The 21469-nt window shown below is 26.2% G+C and overlaps 1 protein-coding gene across 2 annotated transcripts in view; it reads left to right on the top strand.

The window, feature by feature from the left end:
* Positions 1-19188, top strand: part of LOC122511583 — a 123174-nt gene extending 103986 nt beyond the window's left edge. For both annotated transcript variants that reach the window (XM_043626937.1, XM_043626938.1), the window contains exons 3-4: positions 13021-13148; positions 18827-19188. In XM_043626937.1, coding sequence (XP_043482872.1) covers positions 13021-13148; positions 18827-18979 — 281 coding nt within the window. In that variant the 3' untranslated portion in view covers positions 18980-19188. The remainder of the gene's footprint in view (positions 1-13020; positions 13149-18826) is intronic.
* Positions 19189-21469: the final 2281 nt, after the last annotated feature.

A 21469-nucleotide genomic window follows, 5' to 3' on the forward strand; every position in this document is an offset into this window, starting at 1 on the left:
TCTTTTTATTTTCTTTTCCTCGTTTTTTTCTTAACTTTTTATTCACTTTTCCTCTTTTTTTTCTTATTTTTTTATTTCCTTTTCCATTTTGTTTATATCGTTCAATATAGGATATCAATTTAAAAGAATTGAGAACTGAAATACAGCTCTTTTGAGAGGTTTTTACCGTTACATTTGAAAACTGTAAAGCGCAAAGTGACTTTTGTTGAGAGATAGAGTGAGAGAAAAAAATAGAAAAAGTCGCCTTTGACTCTTCTGGGGGAGAGAAAAAATAAAAAAAAAAAAAAAATTGTTGAACGAACTAAAGTCAGGTTTGGGTCAATTCAAGTTGTAGTTCGCGCCGATGGGTGGGTGTGATGGGTAACATTCGATCGTTGGACATTTTTTCATTACTATGAACCAAACTGTTTAACATTCTCGGGGTGGATATTTAAACAGTGTACGGAATTCTTGTTTTTTCTTCTTTTGGTCATCATCATCGTGTGGTGGGTTCCTCCTCCTGGGTTTTTTTCCCTAACTCAACCTCCTCCCACTCTCTTTCCACCTTTCGTTTCCACTTTACCCCCGCGGGGGTCGAGAGTGTGTGAGCTTTTTGGTGGTCGCTGTCCACCTATCGACCCTCGGTTTTCCCAGCGAAAACCCTCCTCCTTTTCCCCTCTTTAATCCTCGGCAACTCTCTCTCTCTCTCGCTCTCTCTTTTTTACTCATTTCTCTCCTTCTTTCTCTCTCTCTCTCGCTGCTCCTTTCTCTCTCTTTCTTTCTCTTTCTGTATTTTCTCCCTCTTTCTCTAATTTCTCTCCCTTTCTCTCTTTTCTCCCCTCTCTCTCTCTCCTTCTTTCGCTTCTCTATTCGCAGTCTGCGCCTCCTTCTTTCCTCTCGCTTTCTCCCTCTTTTTCCTCGCTCATCTCATTCTCTCTGGCAACGAACGACCTTCCTGTGCGGCTGTGAGAAGGAAAGAATTAAAAGAGGAGAAAAAAACACCAGACACACACGCGCGAATCCTAATTTTAAACCCAGCGTTTCGACGCAGCTGTGCCACCCCTCGGAGCGTTTTACCCAGCGAGAGAAGGAGAGAGGAAGCGAAAGAGTAAAAGAGAGAGAGAGGGAACGAAGGACTAAAAGAGAGAAAGAGAGAAAGCGAAGGAGCAAAAGAGAGAGAGGGAGAGAAAGAGCAAAAGAGAGAGAGAGAGGGAGAGAAAGAGCAAAAGAGAGAGAGAGGGAGAGAAAGAGTAAAAGAGAGAGAGAGGGAGCGAAAGAGTAAAAGAGAGAGGGAAACTAAAAGAGAGAAAGAGCGAAAAGAGAGAACTCGAAATTTCGAGTCTGGACTCAAACGCATTTTCATCGAATGGACCACTCAATCGAAACGAAACGTACGTTCTTTTCCTTCTCACACGGAAGCACACGCTAGGCACAATCGACGCATTCAAAAAAAAAAAAAAAAAAAAATGGAGAAAAAAACTAAAATAAAAAAATGTACACACTATATAATAACAGTTATGATTTGCCAATGTCGGTTACTGCGCATATCATCGAGTCAAAGAGATCGAGAATTGTTTTTCAATTGAGTCTTTGAGTCGTTGTTTCTGCTGCGGTGAACTGAAACGCGCGGCTTCAAAAGTCCAAAGAGAACCGGTTAACTTAATTATTCACTTCGTTTGTTACTTTATTTTTAATTATGGACAAATATAATAGGAAAAATCCTTCTTTTCGCGCGCTATTTTATATACTACTACTGTTTCTCTGCTTATTTTTATATATATATATATACATATACTAATACTTTTTGTATTCGAATGCAAAGAAATTTTTGTATAACGTCTATCGTTTTCAGTCGCGGTGTATTTTATTCTCTCACTCTCTTTCTCTTCTTTATTGTTGCTATAATCACAATTTTTAAGAATAATTAAACTTGAAAATGATTAAAAGAAATTTTTTTTTAATAAAATCGACGCTGATTATTAGTTAGAATAAATTATTATTTTTTCATAAAAGAATCAGTAGTAGAAGTAAACAGAATGTCAGACACATTTTATTAATAGTATCTAATAGTACACTTAATAATGTTAAGTACCACTTTATAGTAGTTAATAGTACTTCAGTAGTAAAAGAAATTAATAGTCTAAAGCATTTTTTATTAGTATAAAAATCTCAGTAGTAGAGGTGTTTTAATAGTCAGACGTGTTTTTTTTTATTTAAATATTATGTTTTGAGTAGTAGAAGTAAATCTATAGTCAGACTTTGTTTTTTTATTATATAATCACTATTAGTTTACCTCTACTACTGTGATTATAAAATAATAAAAATTACGTTTGACTATAAATTTACTTCAACTACTGAAACAATAATAAAAAAATAATAAAATAGGTCTGACTAATAATTTGCTTCTACTACTGAGACAATAATAAAGAATAATAAAATACGTCTGCGTATTTATTTAGTTCTACTACTTAAATTGTTTAATAATAAAAAGTACGTCTGAGTAATAATTTACTTCTACTACTGAAATTATTTAATATCAAAATTACGTCAGAGTAGTAAAAATATACTTCTACTACGAAAATTATTTAATAATAGAAAATTCGTCTTACTAACAATTTTATTACGGATTACTAACGATACTAACGATTTGCTTCTACTACTTCAATATTTATTAAAAAATAAGTCTGACAAATAATTAACTTTTTTTCCAATAAGAAAATTAAATAATATTAGGTAGTAAATAATTATAAAATGCGTCTGACTTATGATTTACTTTTACTACTGAAATTATTTAATAATAAAAAATTCGTCTGACGAACGATTTACTTCTACTACTGAAATATTGATAAACAATAATAAAATAATTCTGACAATTAATTTACTTCTACTACTGATTATTTAATATAAAAAATGCGTCTCCATAATAATTTACTTCTAGTACTTAAATTTTTTAATAATAAAAAATTCGTCTGACCGACGATTTATTTCTACTACTGTAAAGATTATAGATTAATAAATATACGTCTGAGTAATAATTTACTTCTAATACTGAAATTATTTAATATAAAAAATACGTCTGAGTAATAATTTACTTCTACTACTGAAATTATTTAATAATAAATAATTCGTGTGACTAACGATTTACTTCTACTACTGTGAAGATTATAGATTAATAAAATATACATCTAAGCAGTGATTTACTTTTACTACTGAAATATTGAATAATAATAATAATAATGCTAATAATAATGAAATACGTCTGACCAAAAATTTACTTCTACTACTGGAGACGTATTTTTGTTATTATATTATCTTTTTTTTTAGTAAAAGTAAATTAATAGTCAGACAAATATTATTAATTTTTATAAATATATCACTAGCGGAAGTAATTGAATATTCAGACGTATTTTATTATTATAGTAATTAATATCTCAGTAGTAGAAATAAATTAATAGTCTGTAGTAGTAGAGGTAAACCAATAATCAGACGTGTTCATTATTATTATGTTATATTTTCAGTAGGAGATGTAAATCAAATGTCAGACGTAATTTATTTTTAGTTTTTAGTATTTCAGTAGTAGAGGAAAATTAATAGTCAGACACATTTTTTATTATTACTTGATCTCAGTAATAGAACCAAATTAATAGTCAGACATATACTATTAACTTTTATCAGTATATCAGTGGTAGATGTAAATCATGAGTCAAACGCTTTCTATTATTATTTGTTAGTATCTCAGTGATACAAGTAAATTTATAGTCAGACATTTTTTAAATTTGCAATCTTAGTTATACTGTTTATTTTCAATACTAAAATTTTAAGAAAAGAATATTGAAAATACTAAAAAAAATCGTAGCATTTGGAAAATTAGTGAATATTTTTAGAATCTGATTATTCTGATTATTCTGATTTTGAATAATCAGTTATTTTCAAATTTCTAATAATAATAAAATTAGCAATTTTCTACTAAAAATGAATTATTTTCTACTAATACTTAGTTATTCTCTACTAAACCAGAAGTAAAAAGTCAGACAAGATTTTACTAACGATTATTTTTAACTAATTCAAATTTACTTATTTAGATATTTTACTAATGCAGATTTAGGGAGAGAGAGAGAGAGAGAGAGAGAAAGAGTAAAATTTGAAAAAAATATACAGAAAGAAAAAAAAAACTTTAAGTGAATTTTCTTTTTCGTTTGAGGATAAATGTTGAGTTCGCCATATTTTAAAAAGAGGAGGTCAGGGCCGAGAGTGTCATCTCATCAGGAATAATAAAGGCGCTGTGGAAAACGAAAAAAAACAGGAAAAAAAAGTGATATCTACTATAGCTGATCACTCGAAAGGGGTCGATGAGGTGGAATATGGTAGGAGTTGAGTTTGCCTATAACCCATAAATCGACCCCACTTTTCTATTAAGAGACGCATGATTGACTTGCGTTGTCCGGCTTCCTTCCCTCCTCGATCGCCATGTTTTTCCTCCACAAGCTTTTTTTTCTGCGCTTCATTCCGCATGGAAACCTCTCTCTGCTCGGGTCTGCGCAAACCCTCACAATATCCCCCTCTTTCTCTCTCTCGCTCCCACCTTTCCTCCTTCTCCAAACTCTCCGTCTCGCAAAACGATGAAAAAAGCAAAAAAAAAAAAAAAAAATCTCCCTTACCCACCTCTATACTTTCAGGAACGTACAAATTTTTCCCCAGGTCCACGATAAATAATTCCTGGGGAACAAAATTTTTACTCAACTTGAAAATTATTTTACTGGAAATTGTTATTTTTTTGTTTGTCTAAAAATGTGGATTTGATAGTCAAAATGTATTCGGCGAGATGGGAAAGCCGTGAGTGGAAAAATTAATCTCCAATTCGGCGAATGGAGGAAATTTGCTTTTCAGTACGTTTTTCCTTGTTTTTTTATTATTATTTTTAACAATTAGAGTGCAACTCTAACTGTATGATTAATTTTTCTAGATAATCGAATACAAACACTGAAAAATCCATATTCCAAAAGGAATATAATTTTCGCTTCTATTTAAGTATATTTTCCATGTATTTTTTCTCAAACTTAGAATTAAAGGAAAGGAATATTTTCCTTAAATAAGAAACAATTCTGAATTTCAGAAATATTATTTTAATTAACATTTTCATATTTAAATAATATTATATTGTAACTTTAAGAATAAAATACAAGTAAAACATACTTAAATAGCAGCCAATATTATATTCTTAAATTTAAAATACGGGCTATTCAGTAATGAAAAGCAATTTTCAAACGCAGAAACGCAAAAATTTAATCAGAAAACTGGTTATTTAATTTCTTTTTTAAGTAGTAATCACTAATTTTGTTAATATTAGTGAAACATTCACAGTTTAGTCAGACAATTGTTATTGAATTCCTGAAAGAAATGTCAGGCAATTTTGACTCAAGTGTAAAAAGCAAAATCTACTATTTTAATACTACTACTATTATTATGCGTATCAAAACTCTGCTTAGCAAAATTTTTGATTCGTTTTTTGGCTCAATTTGATATTCTTAGAAAAACAGTTATTTAAAAATTTAATTAATTTTTAACTTAAAGATTAAGTTAATATCAAGACAAATAATAATATTTTTCAAGGCTAAAAGTAATAGAAGTAAATTATTAGGCAGACGTATTTTTTTATTATTAAATTATATTTTCAGTAGTAGAAGTAAATTAATAGTCAGACGAATTTTATTATTTAATAATGTTTCAGTAGTAGGAGTAAATTATTAGTCAGACGAATTTTATTATTTACTATTTTTCAGTAGTAAGAGTAATGTATTAGTCGGACGGATATTTGATTAATATTTAATTTTTCAGTAGTAGGAGTAAATTATTAGTCAAACATATTTTTTTATTGTTAAATTATCTTCTCAGTAGTAAAAGTAAATTAATAGTCTGACGAATTTTATTATTTAATAATATTTTAGTAGTACAGTACCGTCCAAAATTGTCAGTCCACCCATTTTCAAAGGAATGACAAAAATTTTTTAACATAAAATTCATGAAAAGTAAAATTTTTTTTGGTTTATATTTTGAAAGACGATAAAATTTTAAAAAGAATAAGACCTTACAGAAGTCATTTGGCCAAAATTTGTAGAAGATATTCTTAAAAATCGTCATTTTCAATGTTTTACAAAAATTTGAATAACTTCTAAAATAATGAACGCTTTTTAATAATCTTAGGCTTATTTTAAAGACCATTTTCTACAGAATAAGAATTACTTATAGGCATTAACCTGTAATTTTTAACTTGGCATAAGCATGACGTCAAAGTTGGACAAAAAAATTCAAAAAATTTGAAATAATATTATTAAAAGAAAAATAATTTTTGAAATTCAAACATATATTTTTATTAAATTTTCTTGAAAAATCTACACCATATCATGTTTTATATATGTTCTAGAATAGTTTTTAGTACAAAAAATTGATTTCAAATTTTTCCAATTTTTTTGTCTAATTTTGACGTCATGCTTATTCCAAGTTTAAAATGACAGGTTAATGCCTATAAGTAATTCTTATTCCGTAGAAAAAGACCTTTAAAATAAGCCTGAGATTATTAAAAAGCGTTCATTATTTTAGAAGTTATTTAAATTTTTGTCAAACATTGAAAATGACGATTTTTAGGAATATCTTCTACAAATTTTGGCCAAATGACTTCTGTAAGGTCTTATTCTTTTCAAAATTTTATCGTCTTTCAAAATATAAACCAAAAAAAATTTTAGTTTTCATGAATTTTATGTTAAAAAATTTTTGTCATTCCTTTAAAAATGGGTGGACTGACAATTGCGGACGGTACTGTAGGAGTAAATTATTAGGCAGACGTATTTTTTTATTGTTAAATTATCTTCTCAGTAGTAAAAGTAATTTATTAGTCAGACGTATTTTATTATTTACAAATGTTTCAGTAGTAGAAGTAAATTATTAGTCAGACGTACTTTTTTTGTTAAATTATCTTCTCAGTAGTAGAAGTAAATTAATAGTCAGACAAAATTTATTATTTACCAATGTTTTAGTAGTAGGAGAAAATTATTAGTCAGACGTATATTTTATTATTTACGATTTTTTCAGTAGTAGGAGTAAATTATTAGTCAAACATATTTTTTTATTGTTAAATTATCTTCTCAGTAGTAACAGTAATTTATTAGTCAGACGTATTATATTATTTACGAATGTTTCAGTAGTAGGAGTAAATTATTAGTCAGACGTCGTTTTTATTATTAAATTATCTTCTCAGTAGTGAAAGTAAATTAATAGTCAGACGAATTTTATTATTTACCAATGTTTCAGTAGTAGGAGTAAATTACTAGTCAGACGTCGTTTTTTATTATTAAATTATCTTCTCAGTAGTGAAAGTAAATTAATAGTCAGACGAATTTTATTATTTACCAATGTTTCAGTAGTAGGAGTAAATTACTAGTCAGACGTCGTTTTTTATTATTAAATTATCTTCTCAGTAGTGAAAGTAAATTAATAGTCAGACGAATTTTATTATTTACCAATGTTTCAGTAGTAGGAGTAAATTACTAGTCAGACATATATTTTTCAAATATATGACGTTAAAGTACTGGAAGTAAATTATTATTTAGTTTTTTATTATTAAAATATCTTCTCAGTAGTAAAAGTAGCTTAATAGTCAGACGTATTTTATTATTTACGAATGTTACAGTAGTAGGAGTAAATTATTAGTCAGACATATATTTTTCAAATATATGACGTTAAAGTAGTAGAAGTAAATTATAAGTCAGACAAAATGATTGAATTATCCTATTTTAAGTCTTAAAACTAGATTATATAGAGTTTATATTGAGGAATTTATATTTATGTTAATTATTTACTATTTAGAAGTAGTTGATAAATCTTTTTTTCTTTTTTATAAAAAGAATTCTTTAATAAATTAAAAAAATTGTTTAAAACAAATTCTTTTAGGGTTACTGGGTACTTTATGAAGGCACGTTTTTTTGCTGCCTAAAAAAGAACTCAAAGCACTTGACTCAAATGATCCCCTTAGAGAGAGGTGTCTACTACTCAATTCTAAACGCGAAGCTTAATTCGACAAGTATTCACTTCCGAGAGAAGAGAGGAGATCAAATTAAATTTCTCTGTTTAAGAACCAAGGGGACATTTCTCTCTCTCTCTTTCTTTTTCTCTTTATCTCTCTTCACTCACTCACTCTGTCTCTCTCTGTCGGATAAATAATGAAAAACAGACGGGAATGTAGCGTCTCTCTATCTCGATGTTTTTCTCATATATGTGTGTTTGTATGCGTGTGAATGTACGTGAGTGTGCGCGTTTTCAAGGGACGAGGATTTTCATTTATTTAGCTCTTAAGTTTAGAAAGCACTACTGTTAGAAGTTTTATATTGCAGTTTTACTACGCAATTTTTTTTTCTTTTCTTTTTTTTTTTTGTAAAAGAAATTTACATACTTGTGTATGTATGTGCTTCGCAACGAGATGGACAAATTTGAATCAGTATATAGTTTTTCGGGGATTGGATAACAAAGTTCGGGAAACATTTTTTTTTTTGCTTTTCTAAACATGCAAAAAAAAGATAATAGAGAATTTAATTATTTATTTAAAAAGTAAAAATCAAAAATTGATTGGAATTATTTTATTGTTATTTACTGACAGTTGTTTTACAGAAAAATATTTTTTACAGAAAATTCTTTTTTTTAAACTAATCCCTAGTGTTTTGGTGTACTGTCTTCTTGGTTGAATCTATAAATTCAGTCTGACTATGAACGATTTTTTTCACTGTCGAACAAAGAATTTCCGTTTCATTACTTTCAGGGATATCAATTGTCTGACTATTGGTCGATTTTTTCACTTAAAGTGTTCGAAATGGTTGGAAAGTTCAAAGTCGTTTATTATCGTCTGACTAAATTCTGGTTCTTCTACTTGGCGAGTAAAATCGTTTTTCTTGCTCGTAAGAAATTGAGTGACAATTGTCTGACTATAGGGTTATTTTACTACTTGTATTAAAACTATACTTGTTATTAAAAGTAGTTTATTGTTTCCAAGTCCTGTTATTCTAGTGTCTGACTCAGTCCTGGTTTTTCTCCTTGAAAAATAATCGTTTTCTTCTGATTTTCAATAGTTATTCTCTAACCAGAGATTTGTTTCTTAAAATAACATTTTCCTTTTACGGTATTTTAATTTTCATTTTCATTTTTTTTCTCCTTTCTCCACTTTTGACTAAAATCGTTTACCTTTTGTTTACTTTTGACTAAAATCCTTTACATTCGAACTATTTTTGACTGAGTTTTAGCCTCGAGGCTAAAATTCAGTCAAAACTGGTTCGAATGTAAAGGATTTGAGTCAGCCAATAGTGACTAAGAATTTTTGGTCAAAAGTGGATAGAAAGTAAACGATTTTAGTCAAATTTGGTTTTTTCTGGTAAAAAAAAAAATTACGAAAAAAGAGGAGGGAGAGAGAAAGACAAAAAATAACAAAAAAGAGAGAGAGACACAAAAAAGGAATGAGAAAAAAAGAGCAAAGGCAAAGAAAGAGAGTAAGAAAGAAAAAAGCAGAGAGAGAGAGAGAGAGAAATGAGAGTCGATGCCACACGAAACTGATGCTTGTGCAGTAAAGCATCGACATGCTCGGCCGTTAGTCTCGGCGTTAGTTCGGTACAAGGACCCTCTTGAAATACACTCCTGGGACGAAGGACGAAAGGAGCGAGATGGAAAAGGACGTGGGAAAAAGATGCGAGGAAAGGGCGCCGCCCCCGCGACGATTTTCCATCGGCCGCCATTGTAGACATGGGCGTGGCTGCGCAGACGCTGAAAAAGAAAAATCGTCTGTTTGGAAAAAAAAGGGGAAAATCCCTGTGGAGTGAGACGCTCGAAAAGAGAGGAGAGGAAAATGCGCACGAAATGTCGAGGAGAGGCGTTTCACTTCCATGGTACGCGCAACACTTCCTAGAATTCCGATCCTCTCTCTCCCTTTTACTCTCTTCCTCTTTCTCTCTTTCCCTCTCTTTCTATCTTTCCCTCTCTTTTTCCCTCACTTTCCCTCCTTCTCTCTCTTTCTCTCTTTCTCTCTCTCTTTCTCTTTCGCATTTAGCCTTTACAACTATCTCGCCCAATTCGTTCTGGAAACCACCCCTATGGTAAGCTCAACGATCCTCCCTTCGCGTCTCTTCGTTTCTCGAATACTGAGTGAGGAAAAGAGAAAGAGAGAAGGAGAGCAAAGAGGGAATCCGCCAAAATTATTTTCCACTGGCAACTAGGCAGGCACACCAACATCCCGAAATTTCAACCCTTTAATTTCAGATGGTATGATAATTCGCGGCAATATTTTACGCGAGTCTGAAACCTGGCTCAATGTGGGATTTCTCTATCTAAAAGGGGGCACACAAGTGAGCACGAGCAAGAGAGAGAGATTGAGAGGAATGAATTTTCTTTGAATTTTCAGCTAAAAAACTAGAAAAAATGTTTTTAAAAAAAATATTTTCTACAATTTGCTTAGAAACAAAACGGAAGTTCGAAATGGACTTGCTTGCTCTGAGTATATAAATTAGTGACATGGAGAAATTATTATAGTAAAACGTAAACATCAGTTTAGTGAAAAATATATTAAATTAGTAAAATGGCGGATAACTTTTGAAAAACGTAAACTTAGTTGTTAAAAAATACATTAAATTAATGAAAAGGTAGATAAATTAGAAAAACGTAAACTTAATTAGGAAAAAAATTAAATTCGTGAAATGTATACTAAAATAACAAAAAGGTGAACTAAATTAGTAAAAAATAAATTAGTTAACTATTAAAATTAGTCGAGTTTTAAATTAGTCCAGTATTAAAATTAGTCGAGTATTTAAATTAGTCCAGTATTTTAATTAGTGGAGTATTTAAATTAGTCCAGTATTTTAATTAGTGGAGTATTTAAATAAGTCCAGTATTCTAATTAGTCCACTTTTAGTCCAGTGTTAAAATTAGTCGAGTATTTAAATTAGTCCAATATTTAAATTAGTCCAGTATTTTAATTAGTGGAGTATTAAAATTAGTCGAGTATTTTAATTAGTCCACTTTTAGTCCAGTGTTAAAATTAGTCGAGTATTTGAATTAGTCCAATATTAAAATTAGTCGAGTATTTAAATTAGTCCACTTTTAAAATTAGTGCAGTATTAAAATTAGTCCAGTGTTAAAATTAGTCGAGTATTTAAAGTAGTCCAGTATTAAAATTAGTCGAGTATTTAAATTAGTCCAGTATTAAAAATAGTCTACTTTCGGTCAAATATTAAAATTAGGCCAGTATTTAAATTAGTCCACTTTTAAAATTAGTCGAGTATTTAAAGTACTAAGTCCTCCTATTTTTCACTTTAAAAAATAAAAACTTTAGTCAAAAGATAAAGACTACTATAACTTACAAAATAAACCATAATTAAATGCTTAATTTTACCTTGAAAAATTCAATTCAGTAAAAAAATTATGCACCGATATTTAAAAGTCTGCTTCTATCTATTAGAAGTGAAAAAATCGTTGAACAGTCAGACATAAATTATTATGCGAACCTTCAAAAATTTATTCAGACATTACATTGAATCGATAGATATTTATAATAGAAATATGAAATTAAATACTCACGTATAATTAGTAGAAGAACCTAGACGTTGTCAGACAGTAGTAAAACAATAGGGGGTTTATTCTAAAAATTATAATATTGAACAATAGAAGTGAAAGAATCATTGAATAGTCAGACAATAGATTTTCGACTAGAATATAAAGTCAGGAATTAAAATTTCTTGTAAGAGAAAAAGTCAAGATTTAATAATTTAATTCTTGAGAAAAGTCGTCTGCTAATTAAAATTAATCACCTTTTTTAATTATTTTAATTATTTAAATCAAGCCACTAATTAAAATTAGTCCAGTATTTGAATTGTTCCACTAATTAAAATTGGTCCACTATTTTAATTAGTAATAATTAGTAATAATAATAATAATTATGATAATAATAATAATAATAATAATAAAAATTTTAGCAATGATAACAGAAATAAGTTAATAAATTTCCGTGAGTTAACTCGAGTTTATTATAGTTTATCGATATGTGAAACGCCTTTTTAATTATAATTATATCTGTCGTTTATTTGAAAGCAGTATTATATATTAATAATTATTGCATAATTTTTTATAATTGTACTGTTGAAAATAGTTTTTTTTTTGCTCCATGTTAGCTTGTATTTACACTTGGATCAATTTTTTTTTATTTCCCAGACATAGAGAGATAAAATAGTTGTTATTGATGCAACAGATGTTCTGGCAATAAGGTTTCATTTCATATATAAAATCCCGAGCGGAAATTTCAATTCGGGTTCTTTTTTACATTTTTTTTTTATTTTTTGCATGTTTGTTTGTTTACTTTGGTCAATTGTTTCTAATTTTAACAAAAAAAAAAAGATTTCAAAAGAAAAAATTTTGCAAACAATATTTCTTTATATTCTTCTCATTTTTTTTTTTTTTTTTTTTTTTTTTTTTTTGAGTAGGTATTATTTTTGAAATTATTTCAACAAACAAAATATGTTAACAAAAAAAAATATTATCACAGTATTATAATATTTATAAAATCATAATTTTATAATTCTTTTACAATCATTTAATTTTTTTTTCTAAATTTTTTCTATTTTTAATTTTTTTTAAGCTGTTGGCAAATAATGGAAATATTTTTAAGTAGAAAATACAAGAGAAAGTCAGACAATACAATAGAAATATTCTTAAGTAGAAAAGCAAGATATAGTCAGACGATACGAAATGGTTTTTATACTGGAAAAAATTTATTTCATTGCGAAATATATTTTTATTTAAAAAAAAAATTGATGTTTCTATGAGAATGAAATTAAATTAATTTTTACTCTGGAAAAAATTTTTTCGAAAATATAAAATGCAAATTATAATCAACGATTACAACTTTTTACTGTTAATTTTTGTTATGAAAATTTCTACGAAATTTTTACTTACAAAAATTCGGATGACAAAAAAAATGCAAAATCGTTTAACATTTCTTTCGTTTTTTTAATTTTTCAGGCTCACTTTCGAATGGCGGAATTAAAAATTACAAGAAAGAATTAAAAATTGGTTCACTACGGACGGCATCGATTTTAATCGAAAAAAGGACAATCAGTACGAGGCGGCAAAACGTTTCGTCAAAATTTGTAAGTAAAATTTAAATTTTGAGAAATTGTCATCAAATTATATCAGTTGAAGAAAAAAAAAATTTTTTCATAAATAATAGTTGGAAATGTATTTAAGTATTTTGAATATTAACTTAATTAGTAATTAATTAACCAATTGAAATTTAATTTTATCACAATTGAAATTTAATTAGTTGATCAACTAAAATTTAATTAAATTTACTAATTGAAATTCGTAAATTATTTAAAACTATTTTTCAAATTATAATTTAATTCATTTACCAATTGAAAATATAATTATTTAGGAATTAAAATTCAATTAATTGAAAGTCGTGAATTAATTTCATGAATTTACTAATTGAAATTCGTAAATTCAATTAATTTACCAATTGAAATTCGGCAATTCAATTAATTTACTAACTGAAATTTGTAATTTAATCAACGTTTATTTGCGAATAGAAATTTAATTCATTTGCCAATTGAAATATAATTATTTATGAATTTAAATTCAATTAATTTGCCAACTGAAATTCAATCAATGTACTAATTGAAACATAATTATTTAGTAATTAATATTAAATTAATTCACTAAAATTAAATTTAATTAATTTACGAATTGAAATTGAATTAATTTATAACAATTGAATTTCGTAAATTAATTAAAATTTTTATTTTGCAAATTAAAATTTTATTTTTTATTAGTTAAAATTTAATTCATTTACCAGTTGGAATGTAATTAATTTACCAGTTGGAATGTAATTAATTTACCAGTTGAAATGTAATTAATTTTCCAGTTGGAATTTAATTAATTTACCAGCTAAATTTTAATTAATTCACTTCCACATTTATTAAAAATAAAACTATTATTATTAAACGAAAAAAAAGGTGATTTACTAGCAACAGAATCGTTCGTTAAACTAACATTAATCAAAAACGTGACTCTTAGCCATTTAATAAATGCCGTTTTAAAAAGGAAAAAAAAACGTTTTTCAATGTGTAGAAAAAAAAATGAAAGAGAGACAGTATTTTTTTTCTCCCCCTCGGAATGAGTGCGCGCAAAACGGTCGCAATTTCGTGGGGTGGCAGTTTTTTAAAATTAAGGCAGTTAAACCTAATCTCGACGTGTGCAGAGGAGAGTATAAAAATATATTAGTTCCCTCCTTCTCTCTCTCTCTTTTCAGCTTCAACACCCATGAAAAAATCCGGTCCCGAATCGCGTATTTTAAATCACTTCTCTCCTTCGGAACCCTCCTTCCTTCAACAACGGAGCGAAATGTTCTTAATAACCGAGAGAGGCATTTGAGTGCGGTTGTCATTAGACATGGCTCAAAAGAAAAAAATGAGACAGAAGTTTAAAAAAAAAAATGAGAGAAAAAGAGAGAGGGAGAAAGAAGAATAGGTAAAAAAAAAGGATTATTGTTGGATAGAGCGGAAGAAATATATAGGAGTTAAAATGAGATGAGAGAAAAAGGTAGTGGCTTAAAGGGAGGAAATGCCCGTTTTCAGGAAAACCACTCGAAGTAAAACGACCGCGAGCGCCATTTTCCGACATGGACGTCGGTATTATGACCTTTTTCAATGCGATAAACGTGCAAATTATGCTTGATGCCTTCCCCTCAACGTTGATTTTACCTTTTTTTGTTATGCGAATCCTCTTTTCTATTCTATCTCGGTTCTCGCATTTTGATTATTATTATTTTTTTTATTGTTATTATTATATTTATACCAAAAACACTTGGTCTTTAATATATTTCTATACTTATCGCTTTTTCGAATTTCGAGAGTTATTATTAGTATTTTTCATTATGATTATTATTAATTCTGTTATTTTTAATTATTACTATTGTTTTTATAATAATATTTAATTAAAATATTTAAAAATTTATTTAAAAATTTATTTTAAAATTTATTTAAGTTTAAAATTAAAATATAAAAACTTTAGGGTAAAAAACTACAGTATTGTCACTTCAAGTAGAAAACCCGTTATTTAGTCAGACAGTAAGTAAATTTTTATCGCTTTCAAGAATAAATTAGTCAAAAGTGGAAAAAATAATTTGCTACAGTCAGACAGAAGATTAAACAATTACTAGCAACTATTCGCGCTCGGATGACTTCTCCCTCACTTTTTTAAAAATAAAATTACCAATTATAAAAATAAAATATGAATATTTTTAATATTTCAAAATTAATTCAATTTTAAGAGTTGCATATTTACAATTTTCATAAATAAATGAACTTCAAACGGTTTTAATTCGAAATTTTATAAAATTTCAATGTTGAAATTGAATTTAATTACAAATTTTAATGAACTTAGATTTTTGAAAAATTTTATAATATTTTAATAATTCAAAATCTTCTAAAATTAGTTAAATTTGTCAATATATATTTAATTAATTACTAAAAATAATGGATCTATAGAAGGATTTTAGTTAAAAACACTTTTAAAAAAATTGAATTTTGAAGTAAAATTACAAATGATTGCAGGAATTCGATTATTTTCAGAAATAGTAAAATTCTTATCACAAAAATTCAATTATATTCAAAATTTACATAAAAATCTAGACAAAATCCCAATTATTATCTTTATAAATAAAAAAAAAATTCTTCTTCAAAATTCAATTATTTTCAAAAATTTTAATAAAATTCCTCAAACAGGAATTCAAATATATTTACAAGTTTTATATAATTAGTTTCAAGAAGGTTTGAATTTAAAATTTTTTAAAAATCCTAATGTCTATGGAAAAATAATAATAATTAAATATTTAAAATATGTCAAAAAGAATTTATTGTTTTCGAATAATTTTACACTTAAAGATATTCATAAATAAATTTAACAGAACATTTTTTTTCAATAAAATTGTTTCATTTATTTTCTAAAAATTCAAAAATTTTCAGTTTTATTAAGAAATAGAATTGTTGCAAATTATTTTTCTATGAAAATTGAGAATTTTCTACAGAAAATATTAAGAAACGATATTGTCTCATGTTTTTCTTTCCCAAAAGAAAAAATAAGTTTGTAAACAATATTTTTATTAAGAAATAAAAATTATAAAAAAAATGATAAAATTTTTATAAAAATTACGTATAAAATTTGTATATTTTTTTACTTTTTAATCGAAATTTTTCAACAATTAACAATTTTCCAGTATATTTTATAAACAAAAAGGAGAATAATTTGAATAATAATTTTCATTAGTCAAACGAAATTTGTTATATATCAATATTTTTTAAAGAAAAAAAAAACAAAAGCATACACAGAAATATTGTCACTTCAAGTAGAAAAGTCATTATTTAGTCAGACTTTGAAAATATATTTCAAAGTGTTTGTCTGACTATATATGGATATTTCTACTTGGAAATTGCAAATTTTTAATTTTTTTACTGTAAAACTGAATAAATTTCGTTGTGTCTGACTAAAGTATGATTTTTCTACTGAAAAAATATTTTTTTCTCACTACCACGTAAGAATTTCGTGAGTTTTGTTATAAATAAAGGAGGAAAATTTCTAGAACGGGGAAGATTCTCGAAGAACCTCGATGCGTTCTTTTCTTCGTTTAAATCTCCAGTCGCTTAGCGCGGAGTTCTTCATTCATAAGAATATACGCTTTCAGTTCTTTATTTATTAGTTTTTCGTCAGCGAATTTTTAATTTTGTTAGAAAATATCTTTTTATAAATAAATTACTATGAAAATATTGTTTAATTCACTTAAATAAAAAATATATTCCGATACGAATAAATATTTATTAGATAATATAGACAAATTATCGTTTATTTTAACCAGATAAATTTTTTTAGTGCATTAAACGTAAATTTTTTAATAGTTCAATATTTATACTGTTTATTTATTTTCGTTATTGAAATAAACCCATTTTAATAAATAAATAAATTTTAAAATTTTTCGTTTATTACTTTTTTTTTTTGAAAATGAAAACGAAAACGAAATGAAAAATTGTAAAATATACCAGTTAATCAAATATTTTTGTTTGCAAAACTCGACTGAAATTTTAGCAAACCTAAACGCGTAAAGAATAAATAACAACAACTACAAAAAAAATTGTTACCTATCGTATTTCAATCTCGTTATACAAGAGATAGTTATAACACCATGTAAAATTTACCACTTGTTATGGTGTAATTCAATTTCGACCCGTTACTTTTACTGCATGGAAAAAGAATTTTTTTTTTGTTTTTTTTTGTAATTTGACTTGATTTACTTAGACAAAATTTACGCTTGTTTCGAAATGAAAAATTTAAATTTAATTACAAAGACAACCTAAAAAAAAATAAATAAAACAGAATATAGACAATAAATCAGTTTTGTCCCTTATAAAAGTATTACAGTTTTCATGTTATCAGCTATTTTTTTATTTTATTCTATTTATTCCTTTTATCAATCATTAATTTTAGTTACTAATTTTTCTTTATAAATTTTTATTATTAATTTCTATTAATTATTTCTATTATTAATTTCTATTATTGATTTTTATTATTAATTTCTATTATTAATTTTTAGTTACTAATTACTGTTATTTAGTTTTAATTTGTTTATTTTTTACTAATGTTTAATTTAAAATTTATTAAAAGATTTACATTAAATATATTTTAAATACTATTTCAATTATTATTATTTAAAATAAAAATATTTAAAATATTTAAAGTTTTAATAAACGACATTACAAGTAGAAAAGTTATTTTATAGTCAGACAAAAGATTTAAGTTATTTTTTTAAATTAAGAAAGTATTTTTTTAACTAAAAAAGTTATTTGTGTTATTCTTTTTAAATTTGTTTATTTGTTAATTTGCTATTGATGTTCTATTATTAATATTTAATTATAAAGTTCTGTTCTTAAGTATTAATTCATTATTTGGTTATTAATTATTAATTTTTAATTACTAATTTCTGTTAAGAAATTTTAGTTAAATTAAATTTTTTAAGAACTTGTAGGAAGAGGGAAAATAATGTTTCAAGTAGAAAAGTTGCTTTATAGTCAGACAAAATGTTAAACTTATTTTTAAAATTAAAGAAATTATTTTATTAAATTAAGAAAATTTTTTCTGAATTTAGAAAGTATTTTTTTTTATTTGAAAACTATTTTTTACGTTAGAAAATATATTTTACATTAAAAAATATATTTTAAAAATACATCACAATTAAGAAATATATTTTAAAAATACGTCACAATTAAGAAATATATTTTAAAAATACATCACAATTAAAAAAAATATTTTAAAAATAAATTACATTATAAAAATGTTTTTACATTGGAAAAAATAATTTAAAAAATACATTACGTAGAATAAAGTATTTTTTTACCTTAGAAAAACTACTTTTGAAAAATATTTCATTAAAAAATTATTGTAAAAAATAAAAAGTTGTCTTTAAATTAAAAAACTATTTTTAAAAATAAAAAAGTTTGCATTTTAGTTTAAAAAACTATTTTTCAAATTAAAATTTATAATTTATAATTAAAATTTATAATTTTAATTTAAAAAAAAGTATTTTTCAAACTGAAAAAGTTGTGTTTAATTTAAGAAAAGATTTTTTAAAATTAAAATTGTTTTTTTTAAATTAGAAGAATTCTTTTTAAAATTAAAAATTTTTTTTTTCATACTTTTTTTTAGAGTAAAAAAAAATGTCTTTTTTTTTAATTGAAAACTTTTTTTAACATAAAAATAAAAAAAAAAATTTTTTTAAAAGCGCCACATAGCGGGAATTTTTGCACTGGCTTCGAGGCAAAAGAAAACAGTCGATAGGGAAGGATGCAGTAGATTTTCGAGACCAGTTACCGACACTAAAACGAGTAGCCATCTTGCAAAAAGGAATAGAGAGAAAGGGAGAGAGAGAGAGTGAGAGAGAGGGGAGAGGTGGAGGCGAAATAGGAAAAACAAAATGAAGGCGCTTGCGCCAGTTTCGTTATTGAGCGAAGACCCTGGCGCCTTTTTGCATTTCTATCGCCCGCACCCCTTTCCTTGTTCCATCCGCTTGGCAATTCTTCGCTCCCCTCTCGCCCCCAAATGTCGAGCTTTCGTTATAATACTCCCCTCTCTCTCTCTCTCACCTCCGCGGTTTTATTCAATTTTTCCTTTGTATTTTAACAAATTTTTAAATACACAAACAAAATATAAATATTATTTCCTTCATTCCACCGTTTTTTTTTTTTGTTATCATTTTCATCGATAGAAATAGTGGGAAAAAAATTTCTATCTTTTTCAATGAATTAACTAAATTTAAAATAATAATAATAATAATAATAATAATAATAATAATTATTATTATTATTATTTCACTTCTTCTTTGAAATTTACGTCTATACTTAATTTTTAATTTACAAAAGAAATTTGCAATCGAAATAATTGTAAATTTTTTTCGCTAATACCAAATTTTTAATTAATTTTAATAAATAAAAAATAATGAAAATAGAATAAAAAAAATGCGAGTACGATTTTTTAAAAAATAGCTGGAGAGATTGAATGGGAAATTTTTTGTTTGCAAATAAAGGGATTTTTAAATATCAAAATTGTGAGTTTAAAAAATATTTTTTTTCGAATGCTGGTCGATTTTTCGATAGGGGAAAATAAATATTAGTTTAATTTTTTATTTTCTTCACCCTTGCAAACTTTATGTAATTTTTCGATATTAAATTCTTTTTCATTTATTATTTTTTTACCACAAAATTAATAATTCGACAAATTTTTTTATTTTTTTTCTCCCAAAAAATTAATAGTTTGGCAATTTTTTTACATTTATTATTTATTTATTTCAATCACATTTCTGCATTTCAATGAGTATTTTTACTTTTATTTGAATTATTATTATTTTTTTAAATGAATATTATCGAAAGTAAATAATTTTTGATTTCTTTTTTATTTCGAAATCAATATTTTTGAATATAAATGAATAGAGAATTTTTTATCGCTAATTACTTTGATTTACTTTATTTTCATTTGGCGTTTCCTCTACTTCATAACTAATTTTAATTAAATTAATAATGCAATAAAATTAAAAAATATTAAATGAAAAAAAAATTTAATATCGAAAAATTAATTAATTGAATAAAAAAAAAGATTTTCTAAAAGAAATATTTTTTTTCTGTTCACTTCAATTTTTTTCTTGTTTACTTTTATTAATTTATATTTATTTTTCTTCAATTTTTTTTCTAATTTCGAAAATAAGAAATATTTCTTGATTTATTTATTTTTTTACCAAAAAAAGAAAAAAAACAAACAAACAAAATTCTAATTTACAAAAAACAGGAAAAATTCTCAACTGGTCAATAAAATATAATTTTGTTAAATTCGAAACCAAAAAAAAGAGGCCTCTCCCCCTCCCCTCGTTGCTCTTAATAACCCTACATTCTTAAGCCCGCGGGTCGACTTCATTTACATTTTAACCGTTTTGCATTTAAAAAAAAAAAAAAAAAAAAAATCCACCGTTTGCAGTGACGCGAAGACCCCCCCGTGAAACTTCACGTGACCCTCGTTCCTGTAGAAAGCCCCCCTCCCCCCGGTCACCCTTCCTGGATCATGCCAGAGCGCCAAGGGAGAGAATGAGTTTTTATCCCGCGTGATACCGGATGGCACCGAGATACACGGAAATGCAAATTTTCTCTCGTAAGGGATGACCGGCTCACGGGGTGTCATGAGAAACAGGTTTTTATTTTATTTTTATTTTTCTTTTTTTTTAAAGGAAACACTACAACAAGAACAAGTCCAACAATCCTCTGCTGGGGTTAAATTTAAATGTCCAGAAATTCGAGTTTTCAAGGACTCTCGCGGAGAAGATATTTAATATTCTTATTTACTTTTTTTTCTTTTCTTTGTTGTGAGTGAAAGAAAAGAGAATGGAAATGAAAAAATTGAATGTCCGTTCTCCTGGAATTTGTAATTCGTAAAATTTTCAAAACTTCGTTAACTTTAAAAATTGAATTTTTAATTCTTAGCGTGTCCCAAATATTTTTAAAAATTGAAAATCTAATTTGTAAAATGACTAAAATATTTAATCCCCAATTCGTAGAATGTTCAAAATATTCAAAAAGCAAAAAAAAAAAATTTAATTCTAATTCGTCGAAGAACGAAATGAAAAAATAAAAAATCCACTAAAAACTACAGAAACTTGAAAAATTTTCTAAGAATTTAAAAATAAATGCAAGTGTTAATTATTTATTAATCGAATTAAATTTATTTTAAATAAAAAATTTAAAAAATATAAATAGATATAAATATAAATATATAAAAATATAAATATAAAATAAATATTTAAGAAATAATAAAAAAATTTAGAAAAAAACCTGACTGTCAATTCAGTCAAATAATAAATATTTTCCAATTTGTTTTTTATAGT

Source organism: Leptopilina heterotoma, unplaced genomic scaffold (genome assembly GCF_015476425.1).
Source record: "Leptopilina heterotoma isolate Lh14 unplaced genomic scaffold, ASM1547642v1 Lhet_88, whole genome shotgun sequence".
Taxonomy (NCBI): domain Eukaryota; kingdom Metazoa; phylum Arthropoda; class Insecta; order Hymenoptera; family Figitidae; genus Leptopilina; species Leptopilina heterotoma.